This window comes from Doryrhamphus excisus, linkage group LG12, assembly GCF_037039965.1.
Source record: "Doryrhamphus excisus strain RoL-2023G ecotype Guam linkage group LG12, RoL_Dexc_Guam_v1.1, whole genome shotgun sequence".
Lineage (NCBI taxonomy): Eukaryota > Metazoa > Chordata > Actinopteri > Syngnathiformes > Syngnathidae > Doryrhamphus > Doryrhamphus excisus.
The window spans coordinates 12,524,497-12,549,120 of record NC_136368.1 but is presented as its reverse complement, the minus strand read 5'-3'; the positions used below and the strand labels follow the sequence as shown (position 1 = coordinate 12,549,120).

General features: G+C 42.4%; 1 protein-coding gene across 3 annotated transcripts; it reads right to left on the bottom strand.

Annotated features, from left to right (window-relative positions):
- Positions 1 to 3,008: 3,008 nt before the first annotated feature.
- Positions 3,009 to 23,933, bottom strand: znf385b (zinc finger protein 385B). Of its 3 annotated transcripts, none has more exons than XM_078795194.1 (11): positions 23,686 to 23,933; positions 17,696 to 17,821; positions 17,483 to 17,626; positions 17,182 to 17,280; positions 10,317 to 10,462; positions 10,044 to 10,154; positions 9,820 to 9,973; positions 9,392 to 9,700; positions 9,114 to 9,298; positions 7,992 to 8,105; positions 3,009 to 7,892 (listed from the first exon to the last, which is right to left on the bottom strand). In XM_078795194.1, the coding sequence occupies exons 2-11, from the start codon at positions 17,817 to 17,819 to the stop codon at positions 7,695 to 7,697; spliced, it is 1,584 nt and encodes a 527-aa protein (XP_078651320.1). In that variant the 5' UTR covers positions 17,820 to 17,821; positions 23,686 to 23,933; the 3' UTR covers positions 3,009 to 7,694. The 3 variants fall into 3 exon arrangements, with proteins under 3 accessions (XP_078651320.1, XP_078651321.1, XP_057937692.2); XM_078795195.1 differs by having other exon boundaries at positions 17,182 to 17,277; XM_058081709.2 differs by having other exon boundaries at positions 10,323 to 10,462; positions 23,686 to 23,931.
- Between the last annotated feature and the right edge of the window lie 691 nt (positions 23,934 to 24,624).

The window sequence follows — 24,624 nt, the reverse complement described above, 5'->3', positions numbered from 1 at the left end:
ATGGGGTGTGGCCAGCACACTTTCGTGAGCAGCGCAGTGTCTAACAATAAATCACATACTTGCTGCCATTAATACAACTTCTGCTGCTGCATAGTTTTGCACCGTACTCCGTAGACGTATTTCATTCTTTTGGCCATCTTTGTCAGAAGGCTTGGTTCTGCAGCTTTAGCTATTTGACTAAAGGAGGAAAGTTTACATTTACATGTTTTTTTGACATCTCAATGACCGAGGTAGACTACAGCATTACCCAGTAATAATCAAGTTTTGGTGTTTGACCTGGAAAATATCATCAGGAAAGATAGATATGGTTGGCCGTATTGCAGCAGAATATAGATGGACGAATTAAAATGCATAAGAAAGTTGTTGATTTTTAATATTATTTTTAGCAGTCATTTCTGTGATGGTTTACTTTAAAATGTTAGCAAAAAGAAATTTTTATTGTGGTAAGAAATGCTTGAGAGCCAGATACAGTCATCAAAAGAGCCCTACCTGGCTCCCGAGCCATAGGTTCCCTACCTCTGTAGTAGATAAATAATAGACAATGATAGATGAGAAGAGAAATTAACTTTATAGGACTTTCAATAAAATTCAGGTCTGGGGACTGAGATGGCCATTCCAAAATATTGTACTTGTTCCTCTGCATGAATGCATAATAAGTCCCCTTTAAACCTGTCACCAGACACTCCAGTATATGGGATGGCCGTCAGTTTGAGACTTTTATTGGCTTTCAATTGAGAATTTTCAGTAGTCAAAACCACATAGATTAAGAAAATATATTAATCTTGAGGTTTTTTGTGTCAGGAATCAAAAGGGACGCATATTTTGACGCATGCAACATTCAAAACAGTTGATGCACATACATGCGCAGTAGCGAGAGGTGGCACAAATTGACCAGGGCTTACGTGTCATCGTTACACCGGAACAACACAGTTTTATTGTAGGTTTGTAGGTAACAGACACAATCATCTCTAACACAGGGGTCTCAAACTCAATTTATCTGGGGGCCACTGGAGCTAGGGTCTGGGCAAGGCTGGGCTGCATCAGGTTTTCCAAAAAAAACAAAAACGCATTCATTAAAAACAGAAAAATATACAAACTTTTTCAGTGCTGTGCTTCCGATTTTCTACAATAAAAGCTCTGATAAAACATTCCACTGTTCTCAAAGATCTTAATTTTTATTTTTCTGCACAAAATAAGATGAAAAATAAATAAACAAATCAAGAATAAAGAAAATCAATCAGTAATAAATAAATATAATGATAATAATAAAACACCAAATAATAAAAACTTAAGAAACCACATATAGTTGGTGGGTAGACAAATTATTTTTTTCAGATTAAAATGAACAAAGCATTATTAGAGCCCTGTAGACATGACAAAACACGACTATAGTCACATTTATACTCTTTTTATTTACAACATATTGCGCAACTGCAGGGTCTTGAGACACATGCTAACTCGCAAACTAGAGAGCTAGCGACCTAAACGGTAGCCTTCAAGTTATTTCCTTTAAACTTAAATAGCCAAAAACTTACCACTTCCACACGGATAGGGAGGATAACTATTATACAGTTATTTAACCTTTAACATGAACATTAATCAAACGTAATAATTTTTTCTGGGTACATGATACCATACAGCATCCATATCAAACTTGCGTGGGCCGCTGTCACGCCCTGTGTGGGTTTCCAGGTGACAGTTTGTCTATGTTCTCTGTTTGGGCTATGGTTTACTTTTTGGACACTCCTATTTTATATTGGACTTCCTGTTTTGCCTCCTCTGCCTTTGTTGCCATAGTCACCCACACCTGTCCCTAATTTGTCCCCTCTATTTAGTTCAGGTGTGTGCTTCTCGTTTTGTTGGATCATTGTCGTTTGTCCTACTGCTACCTGAGTTGCTTTTTCGCTGCTGCTGCAATTATTGCACTAAATAAATATAATTTACCGGCAATTGGTCCTGCTCTCTGCATCCTGGGGTCGCACCGCAACACAGACATGCCGTACCGTGACAGCCGCACTAACATTAAACTTTCATATCAAGGCGGGGGCCTCAAACTTGTGTGGCCCGCGGGCCGCGTGTTTGAGACCCCTGCTCTAACACAATAAAAATATATATTTTTTTTATTTTGTGTTTCAACTCAACTTTGAACCTCCAATGTCACTTCCTGTCCAACACAAGCAGCAGTATTATTTAGGTCTTAAATTGCCTATTTTGTTACTATATTGGGTATCATAAGTGTAAATGTGACTATAGGGGTGCTATTTCATGTGTAGCGGGCTCTAATGATGCTAAAACCTGTATTTTCCATTTTGTATGCTGTGAATATTCCATTCATAAATAAGGAATCCTACTTTATCACACTTGGGTCTAGAACCAGTTGACTGTAATAAACAAGGAATTAGGTATTTGTCCAACTTACCGTTCGTTGTGCAACTCTAGGTGCTGAACAAAGTTTGAAGTTGTCGCTTCTCCGTCTGTTACTCTCGTTCTGCAGGATTTGCACACAGCAGTTTGTTTTTCTTTATGACCTTGTATGTGCGAATGCAAATGGTAGCATGTTGACACATTTTAATGTCAGATGGATGTTAATAGACAGTCAATGATGCAGATTCTGGTGGGAAAATTTCCTGTCTTGCATCACCTATGCTGAACAAGCTTTGAAAAGTACACCTATCAACATGAAACTGGATCTTATGTTTGCTTTATGTTAATGTGTATTTATTGGGTTTTTTTTTTAAACCACTTTGGGTTTTTTAAACAGCTCAACACCAGAAGGATTATTCTTCAGACTACAGTAAAGTCTCGTTATATCGATATTGTCGGGAGTCGGAAAAAATATCGATATAACCGGACTGTCGATATATCCGATCCTGCACCGAACTGCATTAAAAGTGGGCAATAATGCACTCGACATTGTTCTATAGTATAGAACAATGTCGAGCAGCTTAAATCAATCTTTGCTTAAGGATTTCAATACCAAAAAAGAACATGGGGAACGGCTGCTTCCAGTCAACTTTATTTTTCACACTTCCACCACCAGAGCACAGCACACACACCGATTCTCGCACTTCCTGGTTCACAGGTCATGCTCAACCCGCCCCACATAGCTGGCCAAACACATGCCTGCACCAGAAGAACCAACTGCATTTGTGGTTTCTTTCGTGGTGTATAGATTCTATACACACGAGAGAAACCACGAACGCCAGCATGTACATATGAAAAACAAGGATTATTGCAAGCGATAAAAAGATATCTGAATACAACACAATTAAATACATGTATTTGTACACTTGTGTCTTCGTTGGAATAGGTGTGTATGCTATGTCAGTTGGTTCTTCTGTACATGCATTTAGAGTAGTTACTGAGGAACTAATGGAGAACTATTAAGGAACTAATAACTAAGGTACATGCATTTAGAGTAGTTACCGAGGAAATAATGGAGAACTATTAAGGAACTACTGACTAAGGTACATGCATTTAGAGGGGTACATACATTTACTTGACACTAAGAAAAATGAGTATATGCTGACCAGTCAAAGTTTATTTTATTCAATATTGCTACATTTGAGATCATGACATCATCAGACAGAGGATTTTTTTTGCTGGTTCATCATCACCATCATATTTATCATCCTCATCATTATTACCATCGCCACCATATTCTTCGCCATCATCATTCTCAAAATATCAGCAACATCATCCTCATCCTTACCCCTATCATTGTAATCGTTATCCTCATGATTATCATTTCATCATCATCCTCACATCGTAATGACCATCATGATTCTCATCAGCTTTCTCAGCATCACCATCATCGCCTCCATTAGTCTCATCATTATCATTTCAACATCATCATCTTTGTCATCTTATTGCTCCTCATAATCATCCTTGCATCATTATCTTCGTCATTCTTACCAGTGTCTATATATCATCATCATCATAGCTATAGTTATCCTCATTAGGGTTGGGCATCATTTGAATCTTATGATTCCGGTTTCTAACCATTCTCAATTCTGATAGAATGGAGGTGAATGAACCATGGGAGCTGACTTGGGAAGAGGGGGATGGACACTGCTTTTGAAAGAAAGACAGAGAAGTACTCAGACCTGGCAGCAGGGGGCTCCTAAGCAGGGTGGAAACCTCATATTTCTAGTAGAAGTCAGTTGCTGAGGCTTCACTGCTAACTCTCTGGGGGTTACTGGACCTAAGCTAAAAAGGCACTTAAAGATGGAGGAGGAGGAACAAGGCAGTGTTGTGCTCTGGCTCCAGAGGAAAAAGAGTATGGGGGAAGCAAGAGGCCATGCATAGTGCTCTCGTACTCATTCCACACACACAAGCGCAATAACACATGGATAGAAAGTGAGAGAAGGAGGATCCTCCAGCTGGCTGCAGGGTGCGGCAGGGAGACATTATTCCACCAACTTGAAATGATCCAGGATTAAAGGAGTTCACCCCCCCTTCAAACAAACAGGGGGCCACGTCCAACTATTTGAGAAGCACTGGTGGAAGCTATTTTTCATAAAACCTTTATTTTGTGAACACAGGTAAACAGGATACGGCCCAAAGCGCTCATATTTTGAAGGCCGGAAGTGCTTTACATGAGTTGAGAAGGTCCCTTGACGGTTGCATACATACGTAGATGTAATAAACTTGCCTACCCATCAGATAGCATCTTGCAACCCTGGTTTACACTGACCTGAGACAGACATCATTTATTGTTGACTTCCCTGATTCTGACTGCTTAGAGGAAGTCCAACACGGTGCATCAGAGATGAGGTACTGTTTTATGTCTACACCATGAACCGAGAGGTTTAACTATGTTGATCGTGCACCCTCCATTGTGTTGCAAATGTTGCACTAAGCCAACCGCTGTTTTTTTTAAATTAACTTTTTAATTAACTTTTTATCAATTCTTTGCTGGTGCTCACAGGCTTCTTCTTCGTTGGTGTTTACGACTATTTATTCCAGCCAGCAAAGTGTGCATAGAACGTAGGAATCAAAATAAAAACAGTCAAAAGACCCTAGAAGAATCAGAATCTTAGTCCTGGTTCCCAGGTGCTCGGGACTCGATGCCCAACCCTATGCCTTCATCATGGCCACCATATTTATCATTACCTTCATCCAGTTTTCTCATCATCATTATCACTGTCACCATCTGAGTTCTCATTATTATCATCTTAGTTGCCACCGTCATCATCATCGCCATCCTTAACATCGCTGTCATCACTATCCTCTTCAACTTTCTCATCATCGTCACCAACAGAATTATCGTTATCATTATCATCATTGACACAATTATCATTGTCATTGTTATACAGACCTGATCAAAGACCAGTTGAAAAATAGCTAGAATTTACCTTTTGCGCATTTGAATCTTAATGAGGTTTTAAGTAGAGTTACAATATGCAAAAGCAAGGAGGGGAAGTGTGACAAAAAGCACATTGAAAAAGTAATTTAATGAAAACAACAATTAAACTAAAATAGGCTGTTTATCAGCTGATCAAAGGTTTAAGACCATAGCTCAAAAAAGTACAAAAAAACTGTCCAGACCATAACAAAAAAACAATATTCATAGGACTCAGTAATGAGTAGCTCCACCGTTCTTGTTAATCACTTCAAAAGTTGGTTTGGGCTTGCTTGATGCGAGTGTTTCCAGGAGGCTATTGGGAACATTGCTCCAAGTGGTGAAGATGGCTTCACTCAGGGCGTCGACTGTCTGGAACTAGTGGCCATTTTTATAAACGTCCCTTGCCATCCATCCCCAAATCTTCCATATGGGATTTAAACCGGGGCAACATGAGCGATGGTCCAAAAGAGTGAGTCGACCTTGGTCACGCAAGTATTGTGAACACACAGACGAGGGCCCTCAGTCATGAGGGGTTCCCGCTTCAACATCTACATGTAACCATCCACCGTTTGACAACCCTGCACCACCTAATGCTCCAGTGTTCCACTCAATGAAAAAGAACCCCGATCATGATTAGGTAAAATTTTTTCTCATCAGAGAATAAAACTTTTTTCCAAAGTCTAAACAGGCAGTGTAGTGGCGTTGAAGGAGACGAGGTTTGTGAATTTTTGTTTTTGAAACCCTTTTCTCACAGACTCGGTCTGATGGTTATTGCGCTGTAGTCGTCACCAGTAAGGGCCTTAATTTGGGTTGAGGGCCACCCCGTGTCTTGACGAACAGCCAATCAAATCCTCCGGCTCAGCATCAATTTTCGGGGGTCTACCACTTGACTTTTTGTTCTGTAATGCTCATGATCTTCCAAAAAAAATAGAACGAATGACTTACTGAGTCGAACCTCAGCAGCAATGGTACGCTGCAAGAGGCCTTGCTTATGCAAATCGATGATCCGACCATGTTCAAAAATAGAAAGCTTCTTTGCTTTAGCCATTAGGGAGCATGAACGAGAATTTTGAGAAGATCTTTTGCTTTTATAGGTCTTAAACTTTTGATCAGGTGAACAAGAACCTACAGTATTTCTTTTTTCTTTTTAAATTACAAGTTCCAAATGTGGGCGGCACGGCGTTCTACCTCACAGCTAGGAGACCAGGGTTCAATCCCACCCTCGGCCATCTCTGTGTGGAGTTTGCATGTTCTCCCCGTGCATGCGTGGGTTTTCTCCGGGTACTCCGGTTTCCTCCCACATTCCAAAAACATGCTAGGTTAATTGGCGACTCCAAATTGTCCATAGGTATGAATGTGAGTGTGAATGGTTGTTTGTCTATATGTGCCCTGTGATTGGCTGGCGACCAGTCCAGGGTGTACCCCGCCTCTTGCCCGAAGACAGCTGGGATAGGCTCCAGCACCCCCCGCGACCCTCGTGAGGAAAAAGCGGAAGAAAATGAATGAAAGTTCCAAATGGTTTTTGTCTCACTCCCCCTTCTTTCTTTTGCATATTGTAGCTCTACTTATAAAAAAGGAATATTCTAGCAATTTTTCAACTGGTCCTAAGATTTTGATCAGGTCTGTATGTAATCATCATTGCCACAATCACCCTAACCCTCTTCCTCAGTATCATCATTACAATTGTCATCATCATAACGTGTGGAAGACTTAAAGACACATTTCAAGTTGTTCAGGAGGAAGCAAACGAGCACGAGAGAAGTAGAAACCGACAGCATGTGTCGGAGGGGGTCTCATCTTCATCATGTTCATCGTGTTTTCTGCTGCCTGTGAGACATGGATGTTAAAGAGGTCATGAAGTACCTCACAGGTCCAGCCTGATGGAGCTGATGACACATTGCCCTCTAGTGGCTCCTAGTCAAGAGAACCTCTTCAAACCTCTGAGGGTCGACCCAAACATACTGGAAAAGAAGTTCAAAGAGCAAATAGAAAGAAATGCAAATCCAGGGTCCAAAACCTGGAGCTTCTGACCCATTCTATGAGGGTCAGATCTTACTCCTGTTCAAAAGTCTAAAGATTCTGGCAGGTCATTGACCTCACAGCAACTCCAGAACTTGAACGCACCCATCCAGACCCGCAGTTGTCCTTTTTCATTTTGGTGCTGATTCTCTCAATGAAGGTCCAGTGTTCACCTTCAAAGTTTCCTCGGTTTCCTCTGGTACTGTTAAGACACCAAGCTATTGGCTCTGGAAGTTCCCAGATATCCATGTTTCTTTGGTTCTGCTCAGGCTCTGGTCCAAGATGAGCCCAGTGGTGTGGAGTGGTCCACAGAGGTCATAGGTCAGCGTCAGTAGGGAGTGAAGAGGATGGAGGAGTGGTTCGTTCTTATTGGTCCTGGCGCCGAACGTAGGAAGGATGCGGTGATCAGGGGTGAGGAGGAGGGGGGGCGAGGCTGGAGGGTGATGGAGAGGGGGGAGGAGGTCGAGAGGGAGGCAGGTGGAGTGGGGAACGGAGGAGGGGGAAGAAAAGAGGACTTGGCCAGCTCCTGGAAGGTAACGAGAGAAAACGAGAGAAAAACGAGAGAAAAAAGAAAAGAGATGAGGGGTGTTGCTAGGTGACATGTAGCTATGACAACAAGACTCACCGTGAACGAGTTGCGCTGTGTTTTCATGTTGTTGTTATTATTGTTGTAAGGAGTGTATTTAGCTTTGCTGGGCTTTCCTGCCACGCGGTCCTTGTGCCTCCTGCTGGTGATGTGCTACAAAAATGAGTCACATGACACCACAACACTATTAATGAGATATAACATTTGAAACAATTGTATTCAGGCTGTAGGTGGAAGTAGAAGGAAAAGAAGAGGAGGGGAAGAAAGGAGAGGAAGAAAAAGGAGATTACAAGGAAGAAGATCAGGAGAAGCCACAGCTTGACCTCAGAACAAACTACAGTAAAGTCTCGTTATATCGATATCGGTTATAACGAATTACTACTTATTACGATACTATTTTCATTTCCCGGCAAATTTCTAGTCTTTTATGATATAATTAGTTCCGTTAGTACGATACCCGGTTATTATGATAATCCGGTTACTACGATGCCCTTTTCATCTCCCGCCAGCCAATTTGGTCTGCTTATATTGATACAAAAGCAGCTTAAATCAATCTTTGCTTAAGGATTTCAATACCAAAAAAGAACACGGCGAACGGCTGCTTCCAGTCAACTTTATTTTTCACACTTCCACCACCACAGCGCAGCACACACACCGATTCCCGCAACAGAAGAACCAACTGACATAGCATACACACCTATTCCAACAAAGACACAAGCGTACAAATACATGTATTTAATTGTGTTGTATTCAGATATCTTTTTATCGCTTGCAATAATCACTGTTTTTCATATGTACATGCTGGCGTTCACGAACGCAGTTGGTTCTTCTGTTGCAGGCATGTGTTTGGCCAGCTATGTGGGGCGGGTTGAGCATGACCTGTGAACCAGGAAGTGCGGGAATCGGTGTGTGTGCTGTGCTCTGGTGGTGGAAGTGTGAAAAATAAAGTTGACTGGAAGCAGCCGTTTGCCGTGTTCTTTTTTGGTATTGAAATCCTTAAGCAAAGATTGATTTAAGCTGCTCGACATTGTTCTATACTATAGAACAATGTCGAGTGCATTATTGCCCACTTTTAATGCAGTTCGGCGCAGGATCGGATATATCGACAGTCCGGTTATATAATGAGACTTTACTGTATTTCCATTTCCATGATGTCACTACCTGTTTGAGTTGTATCTCAGAGTTGACATGGACATCACAGATTTGGCAGTGGAAGGTTTTGTTCTGTAGACCGGATCCCTTCACTGCTGGGTTGACGCAGGTCTTCAGCTTGGTGCCGGGTCGAGGGTAGGACTTGATTAGACCAGCACCGCTCCGAGCATCCAGCATGGTCTTGTGTTTGGACCCTGAAAGAGGACAAACGATAAGTAAGTATAACGTTATATAAGTGATAACGTTAAGTAAGCTAATGATAATGACACCGGCCCCGCCCCCCTCACCTGCATTGTGAGCCTGCAGCTGAGACAGAGAGTTGACAGCCACTTTGCAAAGAGAACAATAAAGAAGCTTCTTTGCCTTCTCCTCCTCGGACTCTATGATGGGCGGAGCGTCCTGTGATGATGGAGGAGAAGGAGGAGGAGGGGAGGTGTGGGCTGGAGGGGAGGAAGAGGATGCAGGTAGGGTGGAGGCAGGGCTGGTGGGAGGAGTCTCACTTCCCGCTCTGCTGGAGGAGGGTGAGGAGAGGGGTGTGGAAGAGGAGGGTAGGCGGAAGGGGGCTAGGGGAGCGGGGCTATTGAGGGAGGGGACATCTGTGGAAGAAGAAGAGGATGAAGAGATGAAAGAGAAGAAAAAGACATAGAATGTGAAGAACAAGAAAAAAGAAGTCACAAGTTTAGCTGCACTCAGGCATCCTTCATGTTCAATTTACCTGTGTGTTGATTGGTGGTCATTGGAGGGACGGGGCCTGAATCGCTGGAGTTGTTGCCATTGGTCTGTGCAGTGATTGACAGCTGGCTCTTGTTCTCCTGAGACTTAATCTTCTTGGCATGACGACTGCCTCTGTAGTGAGCCTCTGCCTGTGACTGGACCAAACCAACTGTCAATCAAAGCTACTGCAGGGGTCATGGGGCGGGGCTGAACGCTGCCACTCACGTTAGAGTTGAACCTCAGCTGGCAGACGCCGCACGTGATCACCTGTTTCTTCTTGATCGTCGTGGCAACACCAAAGGTGTGATTGATGACGGCCTTCTGCACGGGGTCCATCTGAGAGACAGACATTAACGACAATAGCATATCACAAAAGCTGTGCACATGTGCACATTTGAACTGTCATCCAAGTGTATAAAGAAGTGAAGTACTGTTGCTAGCATTTTGACTTCAGAAGTTGCAATGTATTAGTACACACATACAGAAACACACACACACACAAACCGTGTTAAAGTTTGGAAAAAGTGCCACTGGCGCAGTGGTGTCCATGGGAAAAGTCAAAAAGGGTTTCATCAGGACGGATGGACCTCCAGCGCCACCTATCAGGCCAGGCAGGGCACCTGCCAGTGTCGCACACACACGTCCTGCAAGAATTGAAAAAGTATTATTAGTACACTTTTTGTGTACTTGAACAATCATATACACAAAAAATGACTATATGTACTATACTACAGTATGAGTAACATGTAGACTTATTCAAGCAAGCAGCAGGAACATGACACCATGTCATGTTCTATTGTTAGTTGTCCTGACACGACCTTCGTGTGTGTGTGTGTGTGTGTGTGTAACAAGTCATCATCAGCGTGACGAAGTGGTCAACAAGGTGACAACAATCAAACAGCTGTCACCAACGCATTCATGAAAGTAATATTACGTCTATTTTTAAATGCACATATAGTGTGGACCCGCCAAAATAAAAGACCTTCCCCTCCAGTGTACACATAGGAGTCAAAAAGCAAACCGGTCAAACATAAAACTCGACATAAAACTATTAATGTCTCACGCTATCGGACTCGCATTATGTCACATGACAAGTTATTTTCACTGACTTGAATTTGTTTTGTTTACACATGTGTAATATTCCATCCATCCATGCATTCATTTTCTACTGCTTATCCTCACGAGGGTCATGGGCCTGCTGGAGCCTATCCCAGCTGTCTTCAGGCGGGAGCCGGGGTACACCCTGGACTGGTTGCCAGCCAATCACAGGGCACATATAGACAAACAACCATTCACACTCACATTCATACCTATGGACAATTTGGAGTGGCCAATTAACCTAGCATGTTTTTGGAATGTGGGAGGAAACCAGAGTACCTGGAGAAAACCCACACACACACGGGGAGAACATGCAAACTCCACACAGAGAATCAAACTCGGGTCTCCTGGCTGTGTGGCCTGTGCGCTAACCACTGGAGTTCTTGTGTTTCAAGTACATGGGCCAGACGTGGCCATCAAAGAAGCTGGGGCGTCTGGTACCTTGTAGTACCTTGAGCAGTGTGACTTGCGCAGTCACATGTGTAATATATTTTTGTCAAATTGATATGATAGACACAGTTCATTACCCCCACCAGGCACAAAAGCCAAGAGGTGTTTGTTGTAATCAGCCAGTTAGCCTGTAGGATTAGACAAAAGTGATAAAACTTGTGACTCAGGTGGAGTCACAATGGCAAAGCAAGATGAATTTGGTGCAGATCCAGATGGAAGGCCAGCCTGAAGAATTGATTTGGCAGTTGTACCGGACTGGACTGGGACTTTTTTCAAAGAAAGTTGTTGCAAAGTGTCCTTTCCCCAAAACTTTCATGAAGCTTGTGATTGGTTACTGCGGTGCAACAGTTAGAGGTTACAGTTGGTGATTATTTCGTGTACATTACATGAACATATAAGTAAGTCTGATGATGACGTACATGTTCAATCTTGAAGAGCTGGTCTTCTTAAGTGGTGCTGTTTTCTGAGTTGTATGCATTTAATTTTTATGTGTTTGCTGACATGTTTGCTGGATGGACTGACAATTTTGAAAATGGAAGTAAATGAATGCTTTCAAGAATAATGTGTCTTTGGGATATGCAGGCGCTTTGTTCGGCGGTCCTTGAACACACCATGTGTGACACTTATGTGTATGACTTTCTTCAACGCTGCAGACAAACATGTATTTCCTATTCTTCTTATCTTTTTTAAGTGTGCAACAGTGGGGGGTCCATGACCTCCAGTCAGATGGCTGAAGATGTACATGGTAGTGGTGTGTCGGCCATGAACGAATGGGTCAAAAGAACTAGTTCTTTTTTGTGAACGGAATGAACAAAGTCACCGCCCCTAAAAAACCCGTTCAGTCCGTTCAGTTGCAAATGCTTTTTTTTGATTGGCTGAAGAATCAGTTCACCATTCCTTTTGCAGGGCGGGACTATCTGCGTGCTTGCCTGTCTTATCCTATTGTTGCGCCTCGCTCTGTGGATGGGTGGGGTTAGCTGACTGAAAGTCTTTTTACTGAATTAACCGGAATGATCAGGTTCACTGAAATGAACGGTTTTTCCCACCACTAGTACGTAGCTGTGAAAAGTTCGATAACCACTGTTCTAAGCCTTATTGGTATCCGTGTCATCTTCATTCATATCTAGCATACTGATTAGCATCTAGAAGCTCATTAGCACCAACAGGAAGTGACCTACCTGACCTGTCCTCCATACGTCCTCCAATCTCAAGAGAACTTTCCCGAAAGGTGCTCATCGCTTCCTGAGCGTGCGCCTCAAAGACAAGCAGCTCATCGCCGCTGCCGGCAAAAGGCAGTGGATCAGGTGACCACAGCGGAGGTGACACGCGTCATCGCTATCCAAAACACCGGGTGTCACTTCCTAATCCCCCACTGCCATTTTGGCTCCCAGAGGAGAAACGTGATCGCGGCGACAAGACATAGATGAGCACTACTTACAGATGATGTTACACTGGTGCTACGTGAACCAGTCACTCTCTACACCACTTAAAGCTCATACTGGAATAGTAACATTTGTACATTTTGTCTTATTATTATGAAGTTGTAAGAATGTGCTAACATTCCTCATATGGACTAAGCCTTCCATGAATGACTTCTACCAAGGCAACAGTGTGACCTAGTAGGAGAAAACAAGCTTCAAGCTTAAGGTGCTAGCTTGCATCACCCAATATGGTCACCCTGGTGGAACACTGGTGGTCTCATTTGGTGCACTTCTGTATTTATGAATACAAATTAATAAAATGTTATGCACTGCAGTAACACGATGTTAGCAAAGACGGTCAAAATGGTGAGTGCGCAGTGATGGACACTGAATCTCACTTCTCCATGTTTTGAATTGTTGGTAGTCGCTAGTTATAACTAGTCAGTTCACACAGATAGATCTTTCATAAATGATCAAACAAGTTAATTATATCTCATCTTCTGCCTTTGTCTGAGCCAGCAAGTGATAATGATAATCAAGCGGTGTCCCATTTATTAGTGACTTCTTCCCCAAGGGATTCAGCCTTACTACACACCAATAATTGCCATTTTAAGATCGGCTCAAATACACATTGTGCACAGTATATTTGTAGTGAAGTACTTGAAGTGTACTGACAGAAGTACAGCATTCCATCTGCGATACAGCTGTATGCAAGGTAAGATTCAAGCTATATACTGCAGTCCTGGAGGTGGCGCTAATGTCTACTGCGTGGATGATGTAGGGAAACAAACACTGCTTGTCAGATTCTGTGAGATTATTCCTCCGTGCAGTGTTTCATGTAAATAGTTTCGGTGTTATTTTGGTGACAAATACTTGGTGGAGGTAACCTGAGGTCCCCGAGTGAGCGGTTTGACACACACACACCCACACACACACAGACATGTTAATGTAAGAAGAGAGTGTAAGTAGGTCACATTCCTTTTCTCAAATAAGACATCAGCAAGCTCAGACTATAGGAACATGTGTAGGTGTACATCCTGGTTGTGGGGCTCATTTTTTTCTTGAATAATTACAATAAAAGGTCCAACTTTTTCCATGAACTTTCAATGAATGGCTAATTGGAAGAATGACACACACACGTCAGCATGCAGAACCGTCAAGGTATCTCCGATGTTTGTTTCATACCACCAGCATGACAGTGAAGTCACATGACACATCATGGTTTACAAGACATATGCAGCTTTGACAGCTAATTAGCACAATGAGCTAACCAAGCTAACAACTTCCGCTCTGTCGCCATGACAATACAACACGACTGAAGAGCTAGGGGGTATTCTGCAGAAGTAGATCAACCCACCAAGGCTTTGTGTTCAAGATTGCAGCTCAACAGAACATAAAACAGAACCAAAAATTCACAATCTAGGAATCAGACTTAATTGGTCCCAAGACGATGGTTATCAACTTCCTTTGCGTGTGACCTTAAAAAGGGGTTATTCTGTTAGATTACAGCGGCACATGTAGAACAGAGATTGGACTATTCGTTTCCATGTATACCATTGTTTTCAGAAAAGTCTTTCAGAAAGATTCCATTCGGAAGGAGGAAAAACTCCTCATGTAAACGTCGCAAATGTCTTTACAAAAGTCCAAAAGTAATCCCTGAAGTTTTTTTACACTTACAATGTGTAATGTGTGTGTGTTCATAGCATTTGTATTGGTGATGACATCATCTGACCTGGCTCCTGATAGGCTGCTCACACATACACACATAAACACCCACCAAGATGTCAGCCTGGAGGAGGAGGCCAAAGAGCTTGCCATGGTTGAGCGAGCATCACGTAATGGACAGTGTGTGTGTGAATGTTTCATGAGTGTACACTGATACACACACAGAATGGAATTACAACTGTGTATGTGTGTTAAAGAAGATGATGTATGGTAAAGTTAAATATAATTAAAGATATTTGAATGTCACATCCAATGATGGTTAAAAGGTATGCATTGGGAAGTGCACTGATGAAGAGATCAAGAGAGGGGAGTCACGTGGTTGTTGATCAACCTTCTTTTCCTGTACAAAATCTTTTCACCAGTAGGGGGAGAAACAACTCCATGGAACCCTGACACATAGACTGGTTGGTTTGGTTTATGCTAGAGTGACAGGTGGGTGGGCGGAGCTAAAGCCACCACCATCCAAAGGCTGAGGTCAAAAGTGAAGCCACACATACACATACACACAGCTGTTGGTCAGATTTGAGCAGCCATTAAAAAAAAAAAATCCCAGTGGTTGCCATGACAACGTGGACCTACTGCTGTGACCTCGTTACATCTTTACAAATAGCTTTATCATCAAGGAGAGAACTATAAGAATCACAATCAGACAGATTAAGGATGCTTCTTCAGGTATCATAATTTAACAGGTTATGTTAGGTTTATTGTACTTAGTGTTACGTTGTTCCTGCTGTTCCTATTATTTTGTCTGTCTGTTCCTTTCTTTTTTTCAGCCTCTGGGAGGAGGCTGTTCAACTGGGCACACCTGTAATTGATTACAGGAGCTACTTGGGCTCACTGCTGTCAGCTGGGTTTTGCTGGATTATTCCTTTATCTCCCATGGCATTCAGATAGCCACTCTTCCTTGGAATGTGAACCTTTTCCACCATTTATCCCGCTACCTTTTTCTTGTAGTTTGAGCCCTGCACTATTTTTGGTCCTCTGACTACTACCCAGTAGACCGCAGCCTCCTCCAGACGTTTTTGGGAGTTCTTTTGTTTCTGGACTGCTGCATGGTGTGCCTTCTGCCCCATGACCTTGAGTTAACTTTTTCGGACTGTATTAAAGAATACATATATTTTTGTTGTCTCCTTTTGCCTCTGGGGTCCACCATACAACCAAACGTAACACTCAGCCTTTGTTGTTGCATTCCTTTGGCAACTTTTGTAAGATCTTTATTCTCTTTTCTTAAAGGGGACCTATTATGCAAATTTTTTCAGCCCTTTTGTATTGAGTTGTGGACTCCTATAGAGCAGCTACACGCGATAACCAGCACACTAAGCTTCATAGTTCTTACAGAATCTGCACTTATTTATTCAGTTCTTTGGATTTTGTGGTTCCCGCAAAAACGGTCTATTGAAGTAAACAGAAGTAGCTATCTACTGGTGCTGCCTGGTTGTCTGCCTTGGGGACTTTAGGATATTTTTATGGAATTCATTGTAATTACAAGAAATGACTATGTACAAATTAACTGTTCCTACAGTCTGTGGTCAATTAGTCATGCTGCTCTTGAATTAGTGTGTGACTAAAGTGAGTGCACACTGGGGCCCTCACATTTCAGCAAATATTTTATTATCCTTTTATATTCTTTTTATACAATGTGATTGTACATCTTGTAAATTTGCTATGCCCTCAAAATGAGCCAGCACATATCCATTATTGTCAAAATAGCAGGCTTTAGCAGGCGCTTTGAAAGGACAGCTTCCACTCAGAACAAGCCTTGCTGTGTTTTTTTTTTGTTTTTTTTAAAGCTCTTGCTTGAAAATTAATGCAAAATGAGTTTCAAGAATAGCACTGTTGAAAATGTTTCTCAATTTTCTGTGCTTATTCCAAGTAGGCACCTGCAAAAAAAACTGTTTGAAGCTTAAATCGTATTTGTGTAATTGTGTAATTGTGACGCAGATGTTTTACATTTGGCACTAGCTTAAGTATGCAAAAGGATAACTGTGCCAGCTGTGCTGTAATTGTTATTGAATGTTATTGAATATTGTTTATTCAAATAAACTACTTAGAAAACTTGATTTGCTATGTTTTGTTGTAGAAGAATTTTTATTAAATGTCCAAATATTAACTGAACGCCAAGTTAAAACTCAATTTCGGTTGTCAAACAAAAATTGTGACGATATTGTCAAAAATTGAAAAAATAATAAACGCGTTGTTGCATAATTTTTTTCAATGTATTAGTTTTTACAGTGTAGCAACTTAAGCTGACAGACAATAGATTTCAAAAGCAGGAAAATTTTGCCTAAATGGAAATAAAAAAAATTTAATATATATTGTCAGTACGGGGCTGCACGGCGGTGGAGTTTGCATGTTCTCACTGTACATTTTCTCTGGGTACTCCGGTTTCCTCCCACATTCCAAAAACATGCTAGGTTAATTGGTGACTCCAAATTGTCCATAGGTATGAATGTGAGTGTGAATGGTTGTTTGTCTATATGTGCCCTGTGATTGGCTGGCGACCAGTCCAGGGTGTACCCCGCCTCTCACCCGAAGACAGCTGGGATAGGCTCCAGCATGCCCGCGACCTTCGTGACGATAGGCCGTAGAAAATGAATGAATATTGTCAGTACAGCATAAGGATGTGGGGGCCACAAGTGTCCGTTTGCCTTGGGACCTTGTTGTCCTACCTGAAGTTGAGCACAGGGGGGCGCTATGCTCTGACCCTTGGACTTGTGTGGATTGACAGCAACCTGATGCCTGTGGAAGGAGCTTGGACTGCCCCCCTGCTGGAAGACAACATCACCTGAATCATTGGCACATGGCATCCTACACTAATGCTGCTACTACTGCTAACATTGCTAATGCTGATGCTATCACTGCTCACCTGCTAACAAATGCTGGAAGTGCTGCTGACATGCTAATGTTAACATTTCTAAGGCTGCTAACATTATCTTGCTGGAATTAGTTTTGGGCGATTAGGGGGCATACCTGCTACCTGTGCCCCCGCCTGGCCCACCTTCATCTGGCGTACACGGCGCAAGTGTGAGCGTGCGTTGTAGTGCAGCTGAGCCTGAGCCGCTGAGGTTAGTTGCAAGTTGCACACAGCACACAGCGAGTAGGTGGAACCAGCAGCTGAGGAAACACAAGGTAGAGTCAACACAAAACAATTAAGTCGGAACAGCGTTGGTGGATGCCGCTCACCTGTCATCTGCTCAGCTGACAAACTGACGCTGACAGCAGGTGCATCCATCCGCTGTGGACACGCACTTGCGAGAGTGAGTGTCGGTCCACCCTCCAGGAAGTGGGGGGGTCTGAGTGTCTTCATCGCTGAAGGTGAGAAGTCATGAATTGAGACATAGCATTATCTGAACTGAATGCTTTTTACGACTTGTTCACTTGCCCACAGGAAATTGCCCTTTCTAAATAAAATCATGGTCATGGTTTGACCCTGGAACAGATTACTGTTTTGCAATACAGTACGACTAAACTTGATTATTTCACTCATTATCATTGTTCTGCTATTTGTCCTATTGCAAGATCTTCCATGTGAGGAACATTCTGGAGCAGTTTTTAAGTGTAACTCACCCAGAAGCACCACTGAACTTCATCTTTTTCAGTAGGCCAGTGATGGAGGTGGGAGGGGCTTTAATGTTAGTCTCACTCACTCACACACACACACACCCACAGAGCGGACAAAGACATACAAAAGAGATGTCCATGAGTGGTTGCCTTCTACCTTCAGGCAACAAGCTGCTGTTACTCACACACGCTCACGTGTCAGGACACACAAACAATTGACTTAGCATCTTGGTCGACACTCGTCCCTGTTATTCTCGTTAAAACAACTACAACCTCAACTTGTAACCACAAAATGAATACATACCATTCAATACTAAAACGAGCCTGGAGATACTGTGACAAATTTGCACATTAGCATCCAAAAACGTCATAAAATCTAACCTTTATGTATTCCCACACAGCATAAACATTTGGGAACAAATTTTAGGTCAAAGACGAATGAGAAAAATATAGTATAAGTCTCTTATCTGTGCAGCATCGGAGAACTAGGCTGCGTTCAAGGATCGTAGAACAAAGTGATAAGGGTCCCCGCTCCCAGAAACACAATGAAACAAAATAACAAAAACTTGCAACAACTATTTTTTAATACAATAGCCCTGACTCCACAAAATATGTATCCATGTACATAATATTTTATGTATAGTTATGTTACAATTTTTTTAAGCATCTTTATTTTTTTCATGATTGCACCTACAAGATTTCCAGAAACGCTGGCCAAGAGGATGCAAATGACCATGTGATGTACTGAGAGAAGGGAGCCATGGACCAAAGGAATATCACATCACATTTTGGTGTAAAGTTGTGGATTGTTCCCACAGGAAATCATGTACAGTACACAGAAATACTCAATCTGTGTTCATCAAGAAAGCTTTGTTACACGTACAGACAATGTTTTAAGTCATGTTTTAAAGATTCTTAAGTGTAAAAAGAAGAGAAGCAGGATAAACAGTGTAAATAGCATAAAAAGATAACTTTTGGTATTTAAACTTGTAGTAGTTGTATTGTGTTATGTCATAAGTAAAAGCCGGGTACATGTTTGCAGTGATAAGGGACGAAGTTGAGGTGGACAGTCACATGACCATGTTGTCTCAGCAAACATCGCAGATGACATGCAGTGTCATTACTCACACACACACACATACACACAAACAATGATTGGTTGGGGCAGAAGAGGATTGTGGGATTGAGATTATAATCCGCACATTAAAGTGCGCGTGTGCGTGTTCAGAGATTAGTGCGCCTCTAAAGCAGCACTGACACTCCTGTGACTCCTCCCACGGCCCACCCCTTCACCCCCACCAAACGTGAACACATCTGCCCTTTGACTGTCACAGCTGTGAGCTATGTGACGCTTTTGCCATGATGGCGAGTCCATTACTATTGGTGCAGTACGGTACTTACACGTAAGACCTGAAAAATGAAGAGTTAAAATACCTTCTACAGGACGGAGTTGGAGGCGGCACGGCGGTCTAGTGGTTAGCGCGCAGACCTCACAGCTTGGAGACCAGGGTTCAATTCCCACCCTCGGCCATCTCTGTGTGGAGTTTGCATGTTCTCCCTGTGCATGCGTGGGTTTTCTCCGGGTACTCCGGTTTCCTCCCACATTCCAAAAACATGCTAGGTTAATTGGCCACTCCAAATTGTCCATAGGTATGAATGTGAGTGTGAATGGTTGTTTGTCTATATGTGCCCTGTGGTTGGCTGCCGACCAGTCCAGGGTGTACCCCGCCTCTCGCCCGAAGACAGCTGGAATAAAAGCGTGAGGAAAAAGCGGTAGAAAATGAATGAATGAAGGACGGAGTTGGAACGACAAGCTGCAGTACATTAACAGATAGTCCTATTCCAATGTGTTTATGAGCAAGGTCAAATCTATTCTCCACAACGACAATGACACAATGAGTGTAGGGGAAACATTGTGTACCGATGGAAGTATTCCATTTCAGACATACAACTCTCGTCTAAATGTAGACAAGAAGGTTTGAAGGGTGATCAGTTAAGTGTGGGCCACGTGATTGGCTGTCCAGAAAGGTGAGACGGGGGTAATGACATCACTTCCTTCACAAAGTGCTGAATCATCAAAGATTCATTGACACTCCGCGGGTGAAGAAGAAGAAGAAAGCTGACACTTCACAGCATGAAGCTACATTGGTCGCTCTGTTACCTCCTCCAAGGAATTAAGCACCTTACAGGAGTTTGATAAGTATTTACAGAACAAATATGCTTTAAATGTGACCTAAATCATTGTCTGTACACCTAATAATGTTGTGATGATGGCCACAATTTGACCCTGGAACAGACTATTGTTAAAATTCAACCAAATAGTCATTATGACATCATGTTGGAAGATGACTAATGAAGAACGACTGATTGAACTACTTTGTGACCTTGAACTACATCAGAGTGATCTTCACTGACTTTCAGTGAAGAACAGCTCAGAAACACACACACACACACACACACATGCATACACACTCCTAAAATTGTGTTGTGCGTTTAATTAAAATAATGTTTCCAATCACATTTGATTAGCATCGTTTCCTTGTTGCCCAGGGGTCCCTTGACGCAACATTAATTAAAATATTTCCTGCAATAACATGCCAAGCAGGTGCACAAGTCCACACACACACACACACACACACACACACACACACAGGTAGCTCCATAAATCACAGCAGACAGAATTGGTGTAATGAGGTGGCTAGCTGTTAGCGCTTTGCTGCTATGCACGCATACACACACACACACAAACATTACACTACACAACGTGGTGTATAGACAATAATAGTGGGCAGTAATAAAGTGTTCCTCATTAAACACTTTGAATGCCTCCTGAAGTGAATGTGAGCACGCACGTTGCTTGTGAACATCTGTCCTTATGGTCATGCTTATAAAGGTGCAAATAATATGTGCCTGAACAAGATGCCATAATATGCCACAATATCAGAGATGAAGGTGCAAGAAGGTTCCAGACCTGACCGTGACAAATTAACTTCCTTCTTTTTAAATTGAATATTTTCACAGTTAGAACATAGAAAAACCTTTTTTAAAGGGGACTTATTATGCTAATTTTTGGCACTTTGTATTGAGTTGTGGACTCCTATAGAGCAGCAACACACGATAACCCAAACGGGAGGTTTTCTCGATCTTCCAGATTCTGCACCTCATTCTGCCATGCTTCCTCCTTCTGGCTCAAACGGCCCTCCTAAAGGTATGACCACTCTGCTGTGATTGGTCAGACTCCCAAGGGCTAACGAGGCATTCCAGATACGTAGATCTCTGTTTAATGACTGCAGGCCATATAAATAATAATGTCCAAAACTCTGTGTTAGAAAAACTCTATAAAACCAAATGTGTAGAGCCATCCAAAACATTTTACAGGGCTCACTTCCAAATGTGCAAACCTCATTATCTGATGCTTTGGCATCATTTGACATGAGAATACAACATTGCAACAACATTTATAGGTCATGTGGAAAAAGTATAATAGGTCCCCTTTAACATTATTAGAGCCCTCTAATCTTTAACTAACACCCTTATAGTCATATTTACATTAATGTTATTCAATGTAATAGTCATAAAAAGTAAATAATATTAATTCATTCATTTTCTACTGCTTTTTCTCACGAGGGTCGCGGGGGTGCTGGAGCCTATCCCAGCTGTCTTCAGGCGAGAGGCGGAGTACACCCTGGACTGGTCGCCAGCCAATCACAGGGCACATATAGACAAACAACCATTCACACTCACATTCATACCTATGGACAATTTGGAGTCGCCAATTAACCTAGCATGTTTTTGGAATGTGGGAGGAAACCGGAGTACCCGGAAAACCCACACATGCACGGGGAGAACATGCAAACTCCACACAGAGATGGCCGAGGGTGGGAATTGAACCCTGGTCTCCTAGCTGTGAGGTCTGCGCGCTAACCACTCGACCGCCGTTGAGTAAATAATATGTGTTGCTATAAATGTGTTCCTTAGGGACGCTGAGTGACAGGCAGACAGGAAGGTTCAGAGTTCAGTTGGATTACGTACGTAGGGTTATGGCCACAACAGTAGCCCATGTTTTTATTAAGGATGATTATGCCTGTTGTGAGCTCAAGTCTGATACTGAAATGTCTCACCAGACATTACAGTAACACTACTGAAACCTAGTGACCAGTGTAGAATACCACACATCATTTACAGCGTTTTTGAATGAGTCTTCTGAATGCCATATATATGTATTTTAGTTGGTTATGTTTTTTTATGGTCGAGTGGTTAGCGCGCAGACCTCACAGCTAGGAGACCAAGGTTCAATTCCACCCTTGGCCATCTCTGTGTGGAGTTTGCATGTTCTCCCCGTGTATGCGTGGGTTTTCTCCGGGTACTCCGGTTTCCTCCCACATTCCAAAAACATGCTAGGTTAATTGGCCACTCCAAATTGTCCATAGGTATGAATGTGAGTGTGAATGGTTGTTTGTCTATATGTGCCCTGTGATTGGCTGGTGACCAGTCCAGGGTGTACTTCGCCTCTCGCCCGACAGCTGGGATAGGCTCCAGCACCCCCGCGACCCTTGTGAGGAAAAAGCGGTAGAAAATGAATGAATGAATGAATGTTTTTTATTTGATGTTTGAAAATGCTTCATTTTGCAAAAAATAAGTAATATATCCATCAATTTTCAATGCCACTTATCCTCACTTGGGTCACGAGGTATGCTGGAGCCTATCCCAGCTGGCTTTGGGCGAGAGGACCCTGGACTGATCGATTATGAATATTTAAATAAAAATATTTAAACTATTAATAGGCTGTATTCAACCAGAAAACGTTGTGATTTATTAATATATTATTTTAAAAACATAATACAGTGAAGCTGCAAATTCTAACTACAAAGTGGGGAGGGACGACTGTACAAGTACACGTTTCAATACAAATGACACACATTATCTGTGTTTTGTGTGTGCGCTCAGGTTGCAAAGTGATGTAACAACATGCTGCTTCTCAATCTGCACACTGCTGGAGTCCTGGCACACACTCACAAGCGCGCACACACGCACACACATAGAGGGTGTAATGCTGTCATGTTGCATAAATAGGTCACATTGATTTATGTGGAGGAGAAGAAGAGAGTGACTTAATGAAGCATACGTAGGAATTAAACATTTTGTCGACACTATCAACACACACATCATTACATTACTATTACTACTATTTACTGTCGTTTTCATGCCTGTGCTGTTTTGTTAGGACTGACTGATTTATTAGCAGTTAAAAATTAGCTTGACTATGTCGTGTTAGAAACATAATACATAATTTCAGTTTTGTCGTTCATATAATTCTTTTGTGGTTATTATTGCTTTATGTGCTCCATAAACAAAACTAATACTAACTAACCACTAGCATTTACTGCTATATTAATTACCACGAATTATGTTTTATGGACTATGGAGCGGATGTATGCTAGTATGAATGAGTACTAGTTAGTAGGTTAGCGGTTAGTCTAAACTGCAAATAAATATGCTTTCTGTTGCCTCAAAGTTTATATATATATATATATTTATATATGTGTGTGTGTGTGATAAAATTAGTTACATTGTTTAAGTTTCAAAGTGATGTTGAGGAAAATATTACTTACCAAATGATGATGATGATGGGTACTGTTCACGCGCACGTCGCCGATCAATCAGCAGTCAAGTGAAGCGCGCGTGTGCGTGATTGAAATACACGCTACCTGACTGACACACAAGAAGCGCGAATGACCGCTCTGAGCCAAGCACTGCGCATGCCCGAGTGTCATCGCTCACCCGCACTGCACTCGCATGTCCGCACGATACTGTAAACACACACACAGGAGCTCACGTCTTGACGGTAAACTCACCTGCGTGGGCCATTATCGGTGCCGCACGACAATGGTCAAATGAAGACAAAAACTGTTCTAGTGTTTCCCACCTGGTGGTCTCACACACCACACACGAGCCCCCTCCCTCACGCGTGCTCCAGCCAATCAGCTCTCGGACGTCTTCTCGTTAACTTTGTACTTTGTGCTAAGTGCTCATATGTGTGCTAACCTGCTAAGCTAATGGCCTCTTTTCGCGCTGACTCGTCACTACTGCGATACATTCCACACTGAGTGAACATCACACACCATGTCTTGTGGCACGTGCTTTGCAATGAGAAGTATGTAAAGCAAAATGCAGAGCACTGTCAGTATCCAGATGTTGCACTCACTATTTAGAGTGGTTGCAATTCACAAGTTAAAAAGGAGAGAACACATGCAGATATATATTGCAATCGTAATTTTCGATAAGTGTGCATTGACAGTAATAGATTTGGGACAGCAGAACGCTCAAATTTTGCGCACTCAGGAACTTAAGTACACAGTATAGGCACTGAAGTGCAAGCACACAAGTGCACACAATCCTGGGCGCACCTTTGGTGGCATGTCAATGTGTCCATGCGTGCCTTTAGCCCGTACACACACAAGTGGTCATCATGGAAACAGTTTACTATAAACATGGAAGTAAGCTTCAGTCTAGTTTTAAGAGTTCCCACCTGTCCGTTTACATGCAGACAT